This window comes from Xiphias gladius, chromosome 18 (assembly GCF_016859285.1).
Source record: "Xiphias gladius isolate SHS-SW01 ecotype Sanya breed wild chromosome 18, ASM1685928v1, whole genome shotgun sequence".
In the NCBI taxonomy this organism is placed as follows: Eukaryota; Metazoa; Chordata; class Actinopteri; order Istiophoriformes; family Xiphiidae; genus Xiphias; species Xiphias gladius.
Window position 1 is genome coordinate 6,689,731 of NC_053417.1, and position 17,761 is coordinate 6,707,491.

A 17,761-nucleotide genomic window follows, 5' to 3' on the forward strand; every position below is an offset into this window, starting at 1 on the left:
TAAGTTTTTACATCCTACATTGTTCTGACGAACTAGTTTAATTTCTGCTGTGTTGATTCCTCAGGTAGTGAAGGAGTAGTGGAGGATGTGGTCCTCCTGGGGGCCCCAGTGGATGGCTCTGAAAAGGCCTGGGAGAAAATGGCCAGGGTAGTGGCTGGAAAAATAGTAAACGGATACTGCAGGTAAAACAGCTCTTGGCTGAAGGGTTTATGTGGTAAAGTGTAAACATTGTTACAGTAAATGCTTCCAGTTGCTAATTAATAATTAATAATTTTTAATAATTAATAATTTTTTAATAAATAATTTTGACATACTTATTGTTCAGTCATTGCATATTGCATTGTATTACAGTGAGGAGGGTCTGTTATTTTGCCTGCAGTAGATTTAGAAGCTACTGTATCAAAGATTCATGGTTTAAGTATTGCACAATTAAATGACTTTCTGAACTGTGCACACATTCAGAGGGGACTGGCTCCTGGGGTTCTTGTACCGGGGTTCGGCAGCACAACTGTCTGTTGCTGGGCTACAGCCAATCAATCTCCAGGATCGGCGCATAATCAATGTGGATCTTTCCTCTGTGGTGAGTCAGAGCTTATATTTAAATTAGGACCACTAAAGTTTCCTTAATGAATATTTTTTAAGCTGAAGGTTATTTAGTATCTCAAGGTTTTCACCTTTTAAGAAAAACGACACACAGCAGTCGCAAAGTGATGCTGTTCAAGTCTCAGTTTGTGCTCAGTGCCACATTTGTTTGTTAGATTACAGTCTTTGAAATAATACACTACTGACAAAAGAAATCCAGCATGTCCAAAATATATCTGCAGCTGCTCTGCAATATTTATGTCTGTCGGTTATAAAGGTTTACACAAGTCAGAAATGCCTTTGATTTGAACATTTGATTTTCATTGGTATCAGTTAGAAATGCTTTCTCAGGTCTTTTGTCTTTGGAAACAGGCTGTGATCCACAACTGAAATAATCTTTGTCATATCATTGGCTTATTCTTGACTGTTAATTTTTATAATCTTTCCGTGTCCCTTAATAAGAATTAATTCATTTTCATTTTACACAATACTGACTTATTATCAGTGGGAAGTTATAATGGCTAGTATTATGTTAGCAAACTGTTGCCTATTTACACATCCAGCAGGCACACACGAAGATTAGCATTCATCTGGAGTCTTGTGGCAATCTGTTGAATGTAAGTCCAATATTCACTCTCTGTGTAGCTGTGTTCTGGTCTCCTGAGGGTAATATCTGGCTCTTTAGCTGCTAAGTAAATGCTCCACCGTGTTCACCAACTAGTCATTAACTGTGTGTGTCCGCTGTTTGATGCTGGGCGGGTAGCTTACCTTGAGTTTGTTGGAGCTTCGTCACTGTCAACAGCTGCCTGCAGCTTCAGGAGACAAGGTTTATGAGAGCGGTCAGAATGAACCAAAGCAGTAAAGCTGCAGGCTGTAAAACCAAAACAATGAGCTGTAAGATGCTAAAACACACAACAGAGCTAAAACGAACCGCAGACTCTGGTGATAATTCTTTGTGGGATCGTCACTATGAGCATTTTGATTCGTGCAGCTTTAAGCAAACGCCCACCTTTCTGTTTTTTGGTTTTTTGTTTTGGAAGAAATGGGTATTTTAGTAATTAATTAAAAAACTGTTGACAATAACTAATTAAAGTGTTACAAGAAGATACGATTTTCAGAATGCAATATTATTAAATACTTGATTTTAATAGCACTTTAAAAGCTGCAGTTCTATTGTTTAAATAAGATTAAAAGAAAATAATAAAAATAAAAATTAAGGCCCCTGCTGTTCTGTTTCAGTTCACAGCAATGGCCTTCTGCCAGCCATTAAATCAACGTGATTCCACATGAAACTTAACACTTAGTATTTATGATGGTTTTGTTGAACCAGGTAAAGCATCAGAGGTTTAACATTTCCCACAACTGAACATCAAACATTAAAAAAGAACAGTAAAACCATACTTGAGATATCTGAAGCACCATACAGTATAAATCTGGGGAATAGTAAAACTTGCTGTACAAATAATAATAATAATCACAATCTTTTCTCAAAAAAATATACAAAAATTTTACACTGTACTTTACAGAAATATGTACCCCTTTTTAGGTCAAAAACATTAAAAGCCATCTTTCTGCTTCCAAGGTGAAAGGTCACTTGGACTACATGCGTCAGATGGACACCATCTTGGTGGCAGTAGGAGTTCCCACCAAAGAAGTCCCAGGAGCCTCCTTTGTGCTTCCTCAGCCTCACCCAGTTCCAAAGGGGACAGTGGACACCCCTGACCAAGCCCCCAGTGAGCAACAATTGACTGAGACACGAAACCCAGCTGAGAAGGCTGAGACTTGTATAGAAAAAAAAGGAGATATGAAGGAGGTGGGAGAGAACGAAGCAAATGGTGACGGTTGGGATATCCCTGATATTTCAGACCTGCTGGACTCTTTGAATGATACAGATTTGGAGAATCACCTGGCAGTCAGGAACAATTTACCACTTACATCTGAGGAGAATGACGCTAAGGACGGCGCAGCATCTGCTTTTAATGCCCAGTGTGATGGTGTAGAGGAGGCCAACTCGGATAGTGAACACATATCATGGAGCTGGGGTGATACACACTGGACTCCAGAGCACACACACGGGCAAAGGCGGCCGGACTTGTAAAGAGCATGTTACAGGTTCAGCTGCTTCCTAGTAAATTCTCATCTTCTCAAGTTCCTCTCAGCACCAAAGCTTTGTTGGAGAAAATATTAATTCCATTTGCAACACACTGACGCCAGACACAGCACAAGAGTCAGTGCACACAAATGGCAGCTTCGAGTGAAAAGCTTTGTTTAACCACTAAACAGTGTTTTTAGACTTATGTATTAATTCAGTAACAATTTAGAGTTTTGTGACTGAAGTAGATTTTTTACAAACTGTAGATAGTGTCATAATTTATTTTTTAAACTCAGTGTCAGATCAAATACCTGTCAATATTGCTTGTGTATTGCAGGTTTCAGTGGATGCCACAAAATGGGTGGCATCTCTGTTCCTTTCATCTCTAATTTTCATCGGTTGGCTTGGTTGCCATGGATTTTATCACAGTAATTTTGATTTCCATGAGGCCAGGGGAAATTCAGTGAATGTGTGTTCTTCAGCGTCTTTCCTTTCTCTATTACACCTGTACAATGTGAAGAACTGCTTACTGTAGATCTTACATAAAGATTACATTGGTTACATTGTATACTGGCACTGATAACTGGACATTGCCTCAACCCTGACTTTTCCTTTTAGTGATGCACTTATAGGGATTTTCCAACCACATTTCATAACTGGAAAGGAACACAAAATTCAAGATAGGGTGGAGCTTATTCAGTTTGTGTCCACAGACATTTTATTGTGACCCTAAAAAAGTAATTTTAGATTTTAATCATTTTTTCGACTTTAGACTTAAGCCTTATAACTCCAGGTAAGTAAATGTGAACTGTCATGAACTGAACTGAGTCTCAGTACTTGTCTTGAATCACTCTTCCACCATAAACCCCGACACAACACATTAGCTCCCTTTTGTAAATGCTATTCAATCCAGGCTATCAACCTGATTGGGCAGAAGTAGCGGCAACTCGATCCCAGCATGCTCAGCGTCAACCAGGTTGACAGCATCAGTGGCGGTGGCAGTGGGGTGGGTGGGGTCAGAGGCCAGGGGAGAGGGGGGGTTGCTGGCAATGTTGGGCTCTCCTGAGTTGCGCAGAGAGAGGGAAAGTGCGGGTGAGGGTCTTCTGGGTGACTGCGAGGAACAGCAGGGCAAAAGCTTCCCCAAAGCTCGCTTGAAGTCTCTCATGAACAGCGGGTAGATGATTGGGTTCATTGTGCTGTTGCAGTAGCCCAGCCAGGTGATGGCGTCAAAGAGAGCAAGGGGGACGCACTCACACAGTGCCTGAATAAAGACAGCGAGGAGAATTGCAGGCATCAGTTCATTTATGGTCAAATTAAAAAATAATAAATTACAGAAATAAATCAGAAAAATAAACGTGGAAAAAATATAAACAGAATAGATGAAGAAAAAAAAGATATTAAAGGCACCTTGCAGAGTTCTGACCACTAGTGGTATTAAGGAGCACTGTTTTCGCAAGAGGGTCCCTGTTTGCACTGTGCATGTGCACAAGGAAGCACATGCTTGCACACAAGCATGTGGGCGATGCAGTACATTCCTATATAAACAGTACATTCATATATTCCATCACGTTTTTTCTTAGAGAACATCTAATTTTCCCTGGTTAGAACTTGCAAATGCATTTGCGTCTGACTGTTATAAACACTGATCTTGAACATTACCACCAGGTTTAGATAGGGACAGTGAAGGAGGAGACAGCTGTTGGAGGAGAGCTTCCAATACTATCGGGATGAGACAGGGAGGCAGTGAGAGGAGGCCAGAAAGGAGGGGGGAGTTTCACACACCACATTGAGTGTGAAAAGGAAGGAGAACGCAGACACAGCCAAGTTTCTGCATTCTGTGTTTTGCAGGGGAGAAGCGAGAGGGCACAGATGGGAAATCAAAATGACTAGATCATTGAAAGCTTCAAAAACAGGGCAAGTGTCATTACCAATTTAGATTAAATTGTTTCCCTGTTTGCTCACTGAGTAATGAGTATGTGTGCTCAAGCTAATCAAATCAAAATCAACAAATTAAAAACAATCCCAATTATAAATGGTACACTGGTGTATTCTTTTCTGGGCTTTTGAATGACTCAGCCACATGAAGCTGAAATGCCAATCTCATTCTTCGTTGGATAGCTTGGCACAGCTTGGCTGTGACACCAAGGATGGCGAATAAAAAATGGGTCTGTATCCAAGTGTCTTTCTTTCTTCTGCGTTTATTTCACACTCTTTCTGTACTCACCACACATACACATTTGTAAGAAAACCTCTGAATCACTGAGATATATGAAATAGGAGAGCTGTTAGAAAAAAGACAGACTTTTTAAATCGAGAGGGAAATTGTTGAAGATCGGTGAAAATTGGTGAAGAAAGACCACTCGTGTATATAGGCAAAGGCAAGCTGAATAGACATAAGCTATTCGCCCCTTCCAGCTCATCTGATCATGTATCTCACATCCAAGATTTGCTTGACGTATCAGATGGACGCTAATGTGTCATGTTACCCGTATTTTTCAATTACGCTTCTGTCATATCTGTGGTGGAGTCGGTGTGTGGTGCCTCTACTGACCTGAGCCATGTTGGTGATGAAAAAGGGTAGCCAGGTGCTGAAGAAGAGCCCCAGGAGAACTCCCAGGGTCAGACTGGCCTTCAATGCCCTCCGACCCTGCCTGTGAGCCAGACGGCGCTCGCTGTTCACTGACGGCTGTGGACAGTAGAGAATAGAAGGATTTATAACTAATTATATTTATAAGAATTACAGATACAATGTTAAGCTCTGGTTAACATTGTATCTTATGCTCTATTAGCACAAAGACTGGAAGCACTGGGTAACAGCTAGCCTGACTGTTCTGTAACAGAGGGAACAGTAATGGTAAAAAAAAAAAATTAAAAAAGCTGATTAACGTTATACCGTAAAAAACCAAATTGTAAAAATCCTAACTTTGGTTTTACAAGGAGTTGCGTAAATATACTATTTTTTACCGTAAAACCATACTTGTGTACTGAATAAACAAATAAGATGTGACATGTTAATTTGTGAGCTCTAGAGGTGCGTTTGGACAGAACCAGGCTAGCAGTTTCCCCGTTTCCATTCTTTATGCTAAGCTAAGCTAACCAGCTGTGTGGTATCGATCTTTTCATCTAACTCTTGGCAAGAAAACCAATAAGTGTATTTCCCATAATTCCTTAAACTATTCCTTTAAAATGTTGATCAAATACAAATATTTAATGGTAGCGAAATGGTTATGGCGCATACAACATAACCGCAACAATTCGATCCCGGCTGTGTTTCCTGTCGGCTTCTATTAGCTTTCTTTAAAAATATATATATATATATATATATATTTTCCTTCTCTATTTCTCGGAATATTTATGGTTAAAAAAAAAATAGTTATGAGATGTTATGAACGCCTTAAAGTTCATTGACTGTTGAGCCACCCAACTCAATGTGTGCAGTGGATCATTATTCAAACCCACAGAATTGCATTTTAATTTCAGTGGCGAATAAATTTTGTGGAAATGTGTATAAAGTGATGCCCGAGACATCTAGAACATTTCCTTTTGATGGAATGGTGCAGCCATGTCGCATAGCTGCAGTGAAGAGCTGAAACAAAATATATGATACTGTGAGACAGTGAAGTGAGTGTGTGTGTGTGTGTGTGTGAGAGAGAGATTGTACTGCAGACAAATGAGACAGACTATGCGGCTGTGATCCTTGCAGATGGGGGCAGCACATCTGACACTGTTCTTTTCTCACCATGATTTCTAGGCATGTTTTACACCTCTTCCCTTTTACTGGGTCTCTTCTCATATATGTTCTTGGGTTAGAGATGACTGAAGAGCGAAACATTTTTCGGAACTGCATCTCTGACTAATCTCTTTTAAGAGGCTGATAGTGATGAAGAAAGTCTTTGTCAACCGGTCCTTGCAGACAGCCAGTAAACAATATTCACACATACTACATTTTAGCATCGGCCTTTAACATCACCACAAGCTCTTTGTTATGTCAGCAGACTTCTTTATTACTAAATAACCTCACTGGAAAATCGAACAAAGACAAAAATGTATCTGCCACTCCCACCCACCTGAAAACAGTGTAGTTTGCACAAAACCCCACATCTGTTTCGGCCAAGTCAGCCATTCTTCCAGGTATACTGGATATAACTAGGTAGGTACTTTACAACTAAGCACATCAGGACAGTCATGCAAAAAGTGGATGAAGGGAAAGGTAAAAAAAAAATGTCAAAGAGCATTTTTGAGTTTGTTTTTGTTTTTTTAGTTTGAATCATACAGTGGCCTATAAGCATAAAAATAACCACCTCCAGGTTTATAATTACTGCACTCTCATGATATTGAACTTAAGAATGGATTCCAACAGTATAATTGCAATTTTATGGGAACAACAAGAGATGTAGGAATGAACAGTATTATGTAAAACCTTGAAAATGTCGAGAAAAAGGCACACTTGAGAACTCCTACAATACATGGTCGATGGTAATTTGGTTCTTATCTTGGTGCTTTCTTTTTCCACTCACAGAATCAACCTTCGCAGTCTTACTGTCATTAAGATCTGCTCCACTTAAAAGCCAGTCTACTATTTTAACATCATTACTTTTTATGAGGCATTCTAGTTTAACTTTTTCTTAGAAATTGTCCTGTGTTGGTAAGCACTTATGCACTGAGCCTCCTTAAGTATATATCAGCCCTGTCTGGTCTATTATACTGTTTGAGTTCTCTTTCTTACCGGTACATTTTGTGACGCGGGACGCTCCTGGTACCTGCAGTCATCTCTATCTTGCCGAGCTTGCGCTGCTGCAATCCCAGGAGAAGGAGGCCGGGAAGGTTCCCCAAGAGAGGGATGCGGGTGTGGTGGGTGGCTCAATGCTGCAACCCTCTTCGCCTGCCTCCGCGCTGCCAGAAGGATCCGGCAGTAGGTGAAGCAAATGGCGCTGGAGGGCAGGAAGAAGGTGAGAACAGATGCCACGAGAGCAAAGGGCAAGGTGACCCGCAGGCGGCACTGGAAGGAAAGGCCTCCAGATGGTGACAGCTGAAAGTAGGATGCTGGGTACAGTGTGTCAGAGTAGGAACTGATGTTGCTACTGCTGACCCCAGGAATGGATGAGTGTCCACCCATGAGGTCTAAGCTGTGCCATTTCATCTCAATGGGCAGGAAGGAGGCCAGTGCTGCTAACCCCCAAGCAGCTCCCACAAGGAGTAACGCCCGAGGTGGGGTCATCCTTTGCTTGTAGCGCAACGGTGAGATGATGAAGAGGTAGCGATCCAGGCTGATCACACATAGGTTGAGGATGGACGCGCTGCAGCACATGACGTCGAAGCAAAGCCAAATTGGGCAAAAGGCAGGCCACAACACCCAGGCCCCACACAGCACATTGATCATGGCTGGAGGCATGACCACCAGTGCCACCATTAGGTCAGACAGGAACAAAGACACCAAGAAGCAGTTTGAGGTGCAACGCAAAGAGCGATGGGCAAACACCAACGCAATAAGCAACATGTTGCCACAGACTGTCATTAGGATGATGACAGTTAGCATGAAGGCCAACAACCACAGGCCACTGCCAGTGATGTTCCAAGCACTGGTGGTAGTAAAGCTGCTGTTGTAGCTTTCTATGGAGCCAGACAAGTGAGCCATGGTGCCGGCTCCCAGTGATCCTGAGGTTCCTCTTTAGGCACCACTGAATGTTACAGACTTTAAACAGTTCTCCTTCCCAGCCAGAACTCTCACTTCAGGAACACTGTTGAACAAAAAGAAGTCGAAGAGGCCTTGTGTTAAGAAGTCATCCAATCTTCTCCCTATCAAGGTCAATTGGACTGTTCTCCATGAATAAATATCTCCATATCCCTTTGGCAGGAATACATCCAGGTTCCCTTGGCTTACTTCCACTGCTGCCAGTATACTGATCAAAATCACCAACAGTATTTCACTCATCTCTCCATCACCACCAGCACGTCCCTGCCACATCCACAGCTACCAGCCAGAATGAGCCATTCGATGGCTGACAGAGGGTTTCGAAGCAGCGTGTCACAATGATGACAGTCACTGGAGGAGGGCACAGAGAGATAAGCCTCGACTAGGCATATGAGAGCAGTGCCGGTGAGAGGAACTACTGCTGAAGATGAAGAAGAAAAGGAATAAGTCTCAGAATTTTTCCTCACCTCTCAGAAGTGGCATTGTATGGCTACTGCAAGTCCTTTGCTGAGCTAGTGCTCTGCTGCCTTTCACAAGTCCTTTTATTCTGGGAAACAGCATGGAGGGGCAGAAACCAACACAAAACTGTGCAGCGGGCATTTGCAAGCAAGGATCCCTTCATGAGTGCTCTACAGGTATCATGGTCCTTGTAATGCTGTCTTTATATCACTCGCTCCCGTTAATCCCTGTGTCGGCCACTCCAGCGTACCTCCCAGCCTGAGCACACACCTACTGAGAAGGAGCGTGTCAAAGCATTGAGCTGTTAATGCATAACCATGCACAATCGCGGCCAAGAAATGCTAATTCTGCATCATAGGAACCGGTGTGGGTGGTCATGGTATTTTTAACTACAGGGGTACAACTATCACAGGATTTTTGTGATGCATGATAAAGATTTGATGTGACTGCTTTTTCTTTAAAGTTACATCTATTTGAAAAGGACTTTCTCTGAAATTGTGCATTTTACCGACATTAAGTTATATTGTTATGAGAAGAATTAAAAACCAAGTGATTATATAAATTGTCAGATCTATTAAATTACACATTTTTTTTTCTTTTTGCTTTTTTTAAACACTGCTGGCCAATTCCATTAGGCCTATAAAAAGAATTCACCCTCTTGGACTACTTAACATTTTAATGATCTACAAGATTGAATCACACTGGTTAGATTTAAGCTTTCTTACTCTACTCTGAGGGATTGTCATACCTTGTATCCTTCCTTTGATTCATTAATAATGTTGTCTTGGATTTGTTGGGATTTTTTTTCTTTTCTTTTTTTGACGTTATGATGTAGTTATTGACAGCTGCTGATCCTTCCAGATACCGGGTGTATTTTACCTCAAATCACCCGTCACATCTCCATTCAACTTGTGAGATCTGTGACCCAATTGGCTGCACCATTCATGATGATTTAGGTGCATCAGAGTTAAGGCTGTGAATACAAGGATAAATATTTTCTTTCAACTTTACATTGATTTTTTTTTTCTGTTGTCCCTGTCAAAAAAGACTAAGCACTTCACAGTAACTGTTTTCACACAATGAAACATGAGAAAAAAACAGATCATTAAAAGGCAGAGATATAGAAGTAACACCTTGGTGCCACAGACAGTTCATCAATAGTAGATAAGGGTTAAAGTAAATGAAATGTTTTCAGTGATAAAAACATTCACATTCCCTGTTCTACCTAGTATGAGAAAACAATAGAGTAACTTCCACCTTGTTCCCACTTCATTCTCAAGCTAAACAACGAGATGACAAGACAACAATTACTCACTTCCCAACAGGAGCACTTGAATACTAAACGCAAGACATCATTCATTGGGTAAACTCCAGCACACTCAAGCATTTCAATAGCCTTGTCAAATACTAAACAGAACATGCGGCACTCAATTTTCATGCCCCCTCATGACGAATCACCACCATCACTACGCCCCAGTCATCTGCCACATCAGCTCAGCTGCTTCCAACCCTCTGACCCCCTCTCACCCACACCAAGCCCACCACCTTATGGGACAGCGTTTGCATTGCTTCCTCCCTGGCACATTTCAGAAAATCACTCCCACTCGCATTCACCCGCCTTTTCAAAGCTGCATTAACACTTGAATCCTATTACTATTTCAAGTACCACCATTACTACTCGGACTGTACGAATTATAATCTGTTTTGTTGCAGTTCACGATACAATCCTTCTTTTTTGTACAACTTTTATGAGGAAATTATTAAGCATCTGAGGAAAAATGAATCACCAAGGCATCATTTTTGTTGTTATGATTATTTTATTAAATAAACACAGACTGTCCTGATTAGGCACATGCAAATCAGACAGTCATACTAGGGATGGATCGATCAACAGAGAGACAAGAATCTAACTGCAGAACAGTGCAAATGGTGACTTTCCCAAAGACAAAACAAAAAAAGAACAAATCCAAAAACACAAAAAAGTCCCTCGGTGACTTGCAGCTATTGCTCCTGTTAAAGAAAACAGAAACCAGTTAAATAAATCTTGATTTACATAAACAATGACACAGGATTGTTATTCTGAGTAAGAAAATAAGGAATTATTTCTGGAACTTGTTTTAAAGTCCATATATTTTCTTATCGCAAAAAACTAACCTTTTCGCTTCTGTGCAGCAGATAATGTGACCTTAGGTCGTTCTGACAGTTGGCATATGCCATGCCAAGTCCCGCTCCTGAGCCGAATGAAATCGGCCACGTGTGCCCTACAAATGAAACAGGTCCTTTTTTATCTTCTCACGTACTAGAATACACAGAGGCACTTCACAATGTGACTTAAAACATTTCACATTGTAGTCTGTTTTTCTTTTCTTTTTTTTTTTTTTCATGTTTCTGTTTTTGCTTTTCGTGGACGGGTCCCAATATAGATTATCATTGAATTATTTATTAGGTTATAAGAGACTGACAAAAAAGCAACCCCAAAAGAAAAAAGCCCTTTCACTGCTAGCAGCAGCAGACGACTACTTGTATGTGCTACAGTGGCTACAGAGCATCGCGCCTGGCTCTGCTCCTTTTGGCATGGACCGTGGAGCTAAATTAAAGATTCAAGATGCACTACACCAACAATACACTGAAACTACTTACGTTTAAAGAACAGAACAGAAAACACGATTCCTAGCCCCAGTCCAGTGCCTGGAAAAAAATAGGGGAAAAAATATGAGATAGATGACAATATACTTTTAATTTACTGTTTAATTAATACAACTATTAGTTTATCTTTATTTATTCTGGGCATATGCTGTCTCTGACTTATGAACATTGATTTTATGCATTGTATATTTTTCATGTAGCCAAAGCAGCCTTTTTATTACATTGTAATGCACTTCTTTCTAAATCATAAGACAATAAACTTGAAACGCTGCATTTGAACCATTACTTTCATTCAGACAGTAGGTTGGTGGAAAGCGCAGTATTTTCCCCGTATAATTAATAATAGTTAGGTGTTATTTCCTCTAACTGTTTCAAGAACACATTTAGTCTTAATACACAGACTACTACTTAAAACACAGTTAACTCGCTCCAGTAGCTGTTTGCATCAATGACATCAAACCAAACTCCATTCAAACATATTAGCTTTTTTTTTTTTTTAAGTGCTTTGATCATGGGCAGTAGCCTACGTGCATGACTGGCGACTTTTTGCGATATCGCAGGATTCTCTGGTCTATAATACCAGCGATTCAACAAGCGATGCCTTATTTTAAGAATTAAATGTAACTTTAGCCTGGTCCCTGCGGCCGTTTCTATCTAGATATGTTCTTTCTAGAAAGCTGTTGAGCTGTGAGCTGAGGCAATTGAAAGTTTACGTGGTAGTAAAATAAATATTTGTTGGTGTTTTGTTTATATGCCGAATTCAGGAGTGAGCAATACCGTCTCGTAAAGCGCCTCAGCGCCTACTGTCGTGGCAAAGTGTCAGTAAGCAAGAAAGCGTCAAATCAACATTTTCTGAACGGCGTTTCCACCTAGATTCTTTCCGATAACAAAACCTACGCATATATGTATGAGTACCGTAAGAGCAAAAGCCCCGAGGGTTGCACTCTTTCATGAAAGTACAGAATTTCCCCCTAATATTAACTGTCACAATTAATAAGACAAAGTTATGTGGCTGCTCACCCAGTTGTCCTTTACAAGCCCTTTATGGCTAGCTAGTTAGCCTCTCGCCCAGTCAATGACAGTTGTGGACTACAATAAAACCTGCTGCTTAGTCTTTCCTTATTCCGGGACATTATAATGTCGCTACGCGCGGAAGACTCGGGGGATAGTTACCGAGTTTAATGGCACCGTCTGCCAGGCATCGGTCCCACTTCTTCCCCAGTTCCTTCTCAGACATGCTGAACATTAGCTCGTGGCAGGCTAGAGGTGTCAAATGCAGCTCTTGTGCTGCTTTCGCGTGCTGTCGGAAATGTACAGTCATTCAATGTGAACGCAGAGGAAGGACGCGGTGACGAAGTGCAGGGGCTTTTACGACGCCAGTTTAAAAGATGTTACGTATTCGGCTAGATGTCCTTGATAAAGTATATTAGGAAAAAAAAGAAGGCTTAAACAGATGAAAGCTCGTTTATACCTTTTTACTGGAACGCAGCATTAAGCCAGTCTTGCAAACCTCGCGATGCGTTATACACAACGCGGCTTAATGTCGCCATCGTGTGGTAAAGGATTGACTGTCCCAAAGTGTAATTCACCTCCATACATGGAGCATACACACACCCAGCGCTGTATTAAGAACACCACACTAATACTGGGTACGGCCTCCCTTTGCTCTTTAAAAAAAAAAAAGGCTCAGTTCTGATCCATGTTCACACGACTGCATGACTGGGGAGGCCACTGAAGTACGCTGAACTCGCTGTCATGTTCCTGAAACCACTTTGAGACAAGTCTTGATTTGTGACACGATGCATTGTCCTGCTGGAAGTAGCCAGTGGGTGATGGTAACTTGTGGCCACTGAGGGATGCACGTGGCAAGCAACAATACTCAGATACGCTGTGATATTCAAACACTGATCGATTGGTATTGCACCACCACCACCGGCCTGGACTGTTGGCACAAGGCAGGTTGGGTCCATGGAGCCAAATTCTGACACTGCCTGAAACTCTTTTCCCCATTCTGAACATTAACTGAAGCTCCTGACCTGTGTCTGCATGATTTTATGCACTGCACTGCTGCCACATGATTGGCTGATTGAAGAATTGCATGAATAAGGTGTACAGGTGTTCCTAATAAAGTGCTCTGTGAGTATAAATGTATGTTTGTGGCAGAAAAAACACATTTACAGATTAACTTTTTTTTTTATTGCAAATTTTCTAAAGTTTCTGAATGAAATTTCGTTTGACACAAATCAGTACACTGTCATGAAGTCATTACAGCATGTTCACCTTATTAAAGCTGTTTTCCTGAGATGACAATATACAATTTCTGAGAACATACAGTGCGCAAACATTTGATATCCGTTACACAAAACGTTGGCATATTTTGAAGTCTTTACCATTAAATAAAGATGTGCCATCAGCTGGGGCATTTGATTACTCTGCATTTAAATCTGATAACTAGAAAACTGCTGTTAAACACACAGAATCAAAGTACTAAACATGAAATTCATGTTACATATGAATTCTACAAACAGACTGACAAACATATCAAATTCATACGATGATAGACAATCACATATAAATGAGCCACTGTCACTCATCAGCAGGAAAACTGTGTGAGACAGCCGAAAGTCATCATGTTGGCAGAGTAATTATCAAGCACAGCCTCTTAAAATGGTGCAACCTACGAGTTGGTTTCTTAACGGACTTTGAGTGAACTCATAGTGGGGTTGGTTGTGAACATTTTACAAATTGTGAGTGTGAGTGATCAGCAAAGGGGCAACAAAGAGGTAGAAACTGTGTCCTTGACGAAAAAATGTATCTTTGGCCAAAAATAAAATAAATCCCCTTTGCTTTTACTGCCTTTACTCCAGTACGCGTGTGTGTACGTACATATATTGTACATATGAAAGCTTACAACAGCTACCATCCAGGTATACCCAAAGGTAGATGCTTCTGATAGCATAGTGTTGTAGTGGCCTTAACAACAAAAAACAGATGCTGTGGTCTGACTGCATTCCATCTTATGTAAAAAAAAAAAAAAATGTGGTTAACACAGGTGAAGAGATCATGAACCCTGTCTTCTGGTCCCGAAGGACTTGTTTCCCCATTCACAGTTCACACTGATGCTGTTCTGGTCACTCGTTGGACCCTGGTTGAGGGGACTGTGCTGCTGTTGCTGGCTGGTTGGTTTCCTCTCTGGCTGTCTTCGCAGAGCCCTTGCTGATTGCCAGGAGGTCTCGCAGCTCCTTGTTCTCAATCTATGTGTTCAAAGGTCAGTTGATCCAGACACAAAACAAACATATTTTCTTACATGCTGGATCTCTAGTGGTATCTAGCCATGCAGCAGACAGTTTTGGTTTTATTAGTGCAGGTTTTGGGATATCTGTCTCTGGGATTCCCTTCCCATTCCATGGTCAATGGAATCCCATTTTTGGCACCTACAGTACTGTAAAAATTACAAAAATGAAAAATTAACTAGACCTAATGCAACTCTGTAATTTTGAAAACATAACAGAGACATCAAGTTCCGGAAACGGCGTCTCAATGTTGGATAGCCTAGAGACATTGCTGTGAACAGTTGTCACCGGAACAATTTTCTACCAGAAAAAAAACAGTCCCTTTAATTGTGATTTTTCAACGCTCTGAGTGGCACAAATGTGATTCTGTTTAACCTTGATTGGTTTGGATGGCAGTAAATATCTCCGAAATGGACATCACAAAACCTGAGCGAATAAAACCAAAACTGTTAAGTGAAAACAAAACATTGTTGTTGTTATTTAGGTCAACAAACTGTTGAATAAAATGGACAGAAATTTGAATGTAAAACCTAGAATATAGGATGTAAGATAGCATAAACAAATGTGTGAGAGTGAATGAAAAAAACAACCGCAGTAGAGCAGAGATAAAAAACATGCATGAAACATAAGTGAGAAATTAAAACTAAAATTTATACAGATCTATAGAAATTGCAGTCATGTATATTGCATTGTATTGATACACAGCAGTTAATTACAGTATATTTATATTTATATTTATACAGTAATACAGAAATACAGGTTGACTCAGAAAAACATCTAACGCTGTCCTTGGTTCTACGGTACTCACCTCCAGCTGAGCGAGCCTCTCTCGAACAGAGCAGTAGTGCTGATCATCCACCTGCACTGCTCTTCTCATCACCTGGCCCATCTCGCATATCCGCTCCACCTGGCTCTGCACTTCCTGGAGAATGAGAAAGCAAAACAATTCCTAAAAAAAAAAAAAACAAGCATTTCTAACTCTACCTCTATCAGTGTGTAGTCCTATCCTATGAGTGACTGAGCAAATGCAGAGAGCCAGTGTACTTTTGCATGGTCCTCATGGAGGCTGAGCACAGGTTTGGTGTCCAGCTCCTTCTTCGCCATCATCAGCTGAAGCATCTGCTTTCGGTACCGACCCATGATCAGTTCTAGTGCGTACTGGTGTTCTTCAAGAGACAACCAAAGTTCTGAGGAGACAGTCATGAAGAGGGTTAGCAAAAATATAAAACTCCAGCCATGCAATCCACAGAATAGAATGGGTCTATTTTTACCCTTATTCTCCTGCTGTAGTTCCTTGATTTGAGTGTTTTCCTGAGTCAGAAGGACATGGGGCTTGTATTTGGTCAGCTCCTGAATCTCTGAAGTGTCTTCTGTGTGCTGAGGGGAGAGAGCAGTAAAGGGCCATTGACATTGACCATGACATTCAGAACATAAAATCATTATAAGATGCTTTTCAGTTGATGAGAGGTTGAGCTGGTTAGTCAGCAATATATTTTCTTGTGTTTTTGGAAAAGCAAATAAACACGTAAGCAAACAAAATATAGCGACAGAAATACAAGATGTAGTCTCATGAAGTGAGGGATGTCGTGCACATTAAAAAAATTAAACCCCTCTCTATGACGCTTAGTGAAGTAAAATGTCATGGCAAACTCCATTCAAATATAAAGGAATTTAAAATAGTTGTGGTTATCTTACATCAACAAAACATCTAAAAGAGTCCTTTAACAAATTTTAAGAAACTTCAGGTACACTGGGAGCAGAAGTCACCCAACAAACAGCACTGTATATCAACATAACGTCAGTTTTGTTTTTGTTTTTTGAAATAATCGGTTGTGGTGTGTTGATGGTGGAAGATTGAACGATCCGCCATAGGAAAAATTAGTGAAATTGAGGCAATGAGTTCAGCTTGAGTTGCTTTTTTTTTTTTCAGACCTCATCAAAGTCCTGTTGTACCACTTGTGTGTATGCCCGTAAGCAGTGCAGCATTAAATGGCCATGTAGCTGAAGCAAATGTCGTTGTAACCGTGTAAAAACACTCGTCCTTACCTTGTCTGGAAGGGCATTTCCCACCTCTCTCATGTTCTGCACTCTCTGGCTGAGGGCCCCGGACTGCTCTATCAGTCCTTCCGCGGCCGTGTCGTGCTCTTTCAGCCTCTCGAGAAGGGTCCGAGCATCGCCCAACACTTTTTCTAAAGTGCAGGCCATTTACTAGAGACTGCCCACTCCCGGGTATGTAACGTAAACAAGCTACTTCTCACAACCAACGAGGTGAAAACAATTCGCAGTGCTAGCTTACGTTGGCGGTCTATCCTTAGCTAGCAGAGGCAGCTCTGATGCCTTTATAGCAACGTGCGCATACTAGTGGGCCTTCGGAAAGATTTTTCAGTAGAAAAAAATAAGAGGACTACATACAAATAAAAACCGACCACTCTATCTTGTTGTGAAGTCTGTCGTTTCCGTGTAAGACCAGACGATAACGCTACTTCCGTATCTTCTTCTTCTCTGAATGTATGTCACGTATCGCAAACCAAAATTCAAAGCGGATACCGCCATCCACCGGAGAATTTAGAGTTCATTGAGGTCTCATAGTAGCACCTGTCATATTGATTTCTTATGATTAATTAATGGTAGGCTATTAATCTAAAACAGATCAAAACAAACCAGCTGTACGGGAGGGGACAAAAACCTAGGTTAGTTTGAAAGAGTCCTCCCTGGAAGGCATTGAAACGATAGGACATGGAGGAGAAGATAAGCCCTTTAAATGTTCTAAATGAGACCAACCGATTGAGACCAAATAACTTGACATTTTTTTTCCAGAAGAAAGTGCCCAGCTTTAACAAAGTGCTAGTCATGGACTATAATTATTGTATCATCGTCCTCTTTACCATGAAGAGCTGACACAGAACAGACGGTGTCTTTCTTTTTTTAAAATAACTTGCAAGTTTTTTTAAATGTTGTTCGGAGATTTATTAAATTCAATTTATTTCAGAGCTAGAA

The 17,761-nt window shown here is 40.9% G+C and overlaps 4 protein-coding genes across 6 annotated transcripts in view; 1 reads left to right on the forward strand and 3 right to left on the reverse strand.

The window, feature by feature from the left end:
* tmco4 (transmembrane and coiled-coil domains 4) overlaps positions 1–3,242 on the forward strand; it is a 29,315-nt gene extending 26,073 nt beyond the window's left edge. For all 3 annotated transcript variants that reach the window (XM_040152256.1, XM_040152255.1, XM_040152253.1), the window contains 3 exons: positions 65–182; positions 463–580; positions 2,165–3,242. In XM_040152256.1, the coding sequence (XP_040008190.1) occupies positions 65–182; positions 463–580; positions 2,165–2,680 (752 nt within the window). In that variant the 3' untranslated portion in view covers positions 2,681–3,242. The remainder of the gene's footprint in view (positions 1–64; positions 183–462; positions 581–2,164) is intronic.
* A 194-nt stretch (positions 3,243–3,436) lies between these two features.
* On the reverse strand, positions 3,437–8,309 carry htr6 (5-hydroxytryptamine (serotonin) receptor 6). Its single transcript, XM_040153963.1, has 3 exons — positions 7,401–8,309; positions 5,226–5,360; positions 3,437–3,935 (listed from the first exon to the last, which is right to left on the reverse strand). Exons 1-3 carry the CDS (start codon positions 8,307–8,309, stop codon positions 3,579–3,581), a joined length of 1,401 nt encoding a protein of 466 aa, XP_040009897.1. The 3' UTR covers positions 3,437–3,578.
* Positions 8,310–10,629: 2,320 nt separating this feature from the next.
* micos10 (mitochondrial contact site and cristae organizing system subunit 10) lies at positions 10,630–12,771 on the reverse strand. Its single transcript, XM_040152258.1, has 4 exons — positions 12,645–12,771; positions 11,466–11,513; positions 10,980–11,086; positions 10,630–10,835 (listed from the first exon to the last, which is right to left on the reverse strand). The coding sequence occupies exons 1-4, from the start codon at positions 12,715–12,717 to the stop codon at positions 10,827–10,829; spliced, it is 237 nt and encodes a 78-aa protein (XP_040008192.1). The 5' UTR covers positions 12,718–12,771; the 3' UTR covers positions 10,630–10,826.
* Positions 12,772–13,670: 899 nt separating this feature from the next.
* On the reverse strand, positions 13,671–17,391 carry sike1 (suppressor of IKBKE 1). The gene is made up of 5 exons (XM_040151967.1): positions 16,811–17,391; positions 16,036–16,141; positions 15,809–15,951; positions 15,573–15,686; positions 13,671–14,725 (listed from the first exon to the last, which is right to left on the reverse strand). Exons 1-5 carry the CDS (start codon positions 16,967–16,969, stop codon positions 14,603–14,605), a joined length of 645 nt encoding a protein of 214 aa, XP_040007901.1. The 5' UTR covers positions 16,970–17,391; the 3' UTR covers positions 13,671–14,602.
* Between the last annotated feature and the right edge of the window lie 370 nt (positions 17,392–17,761).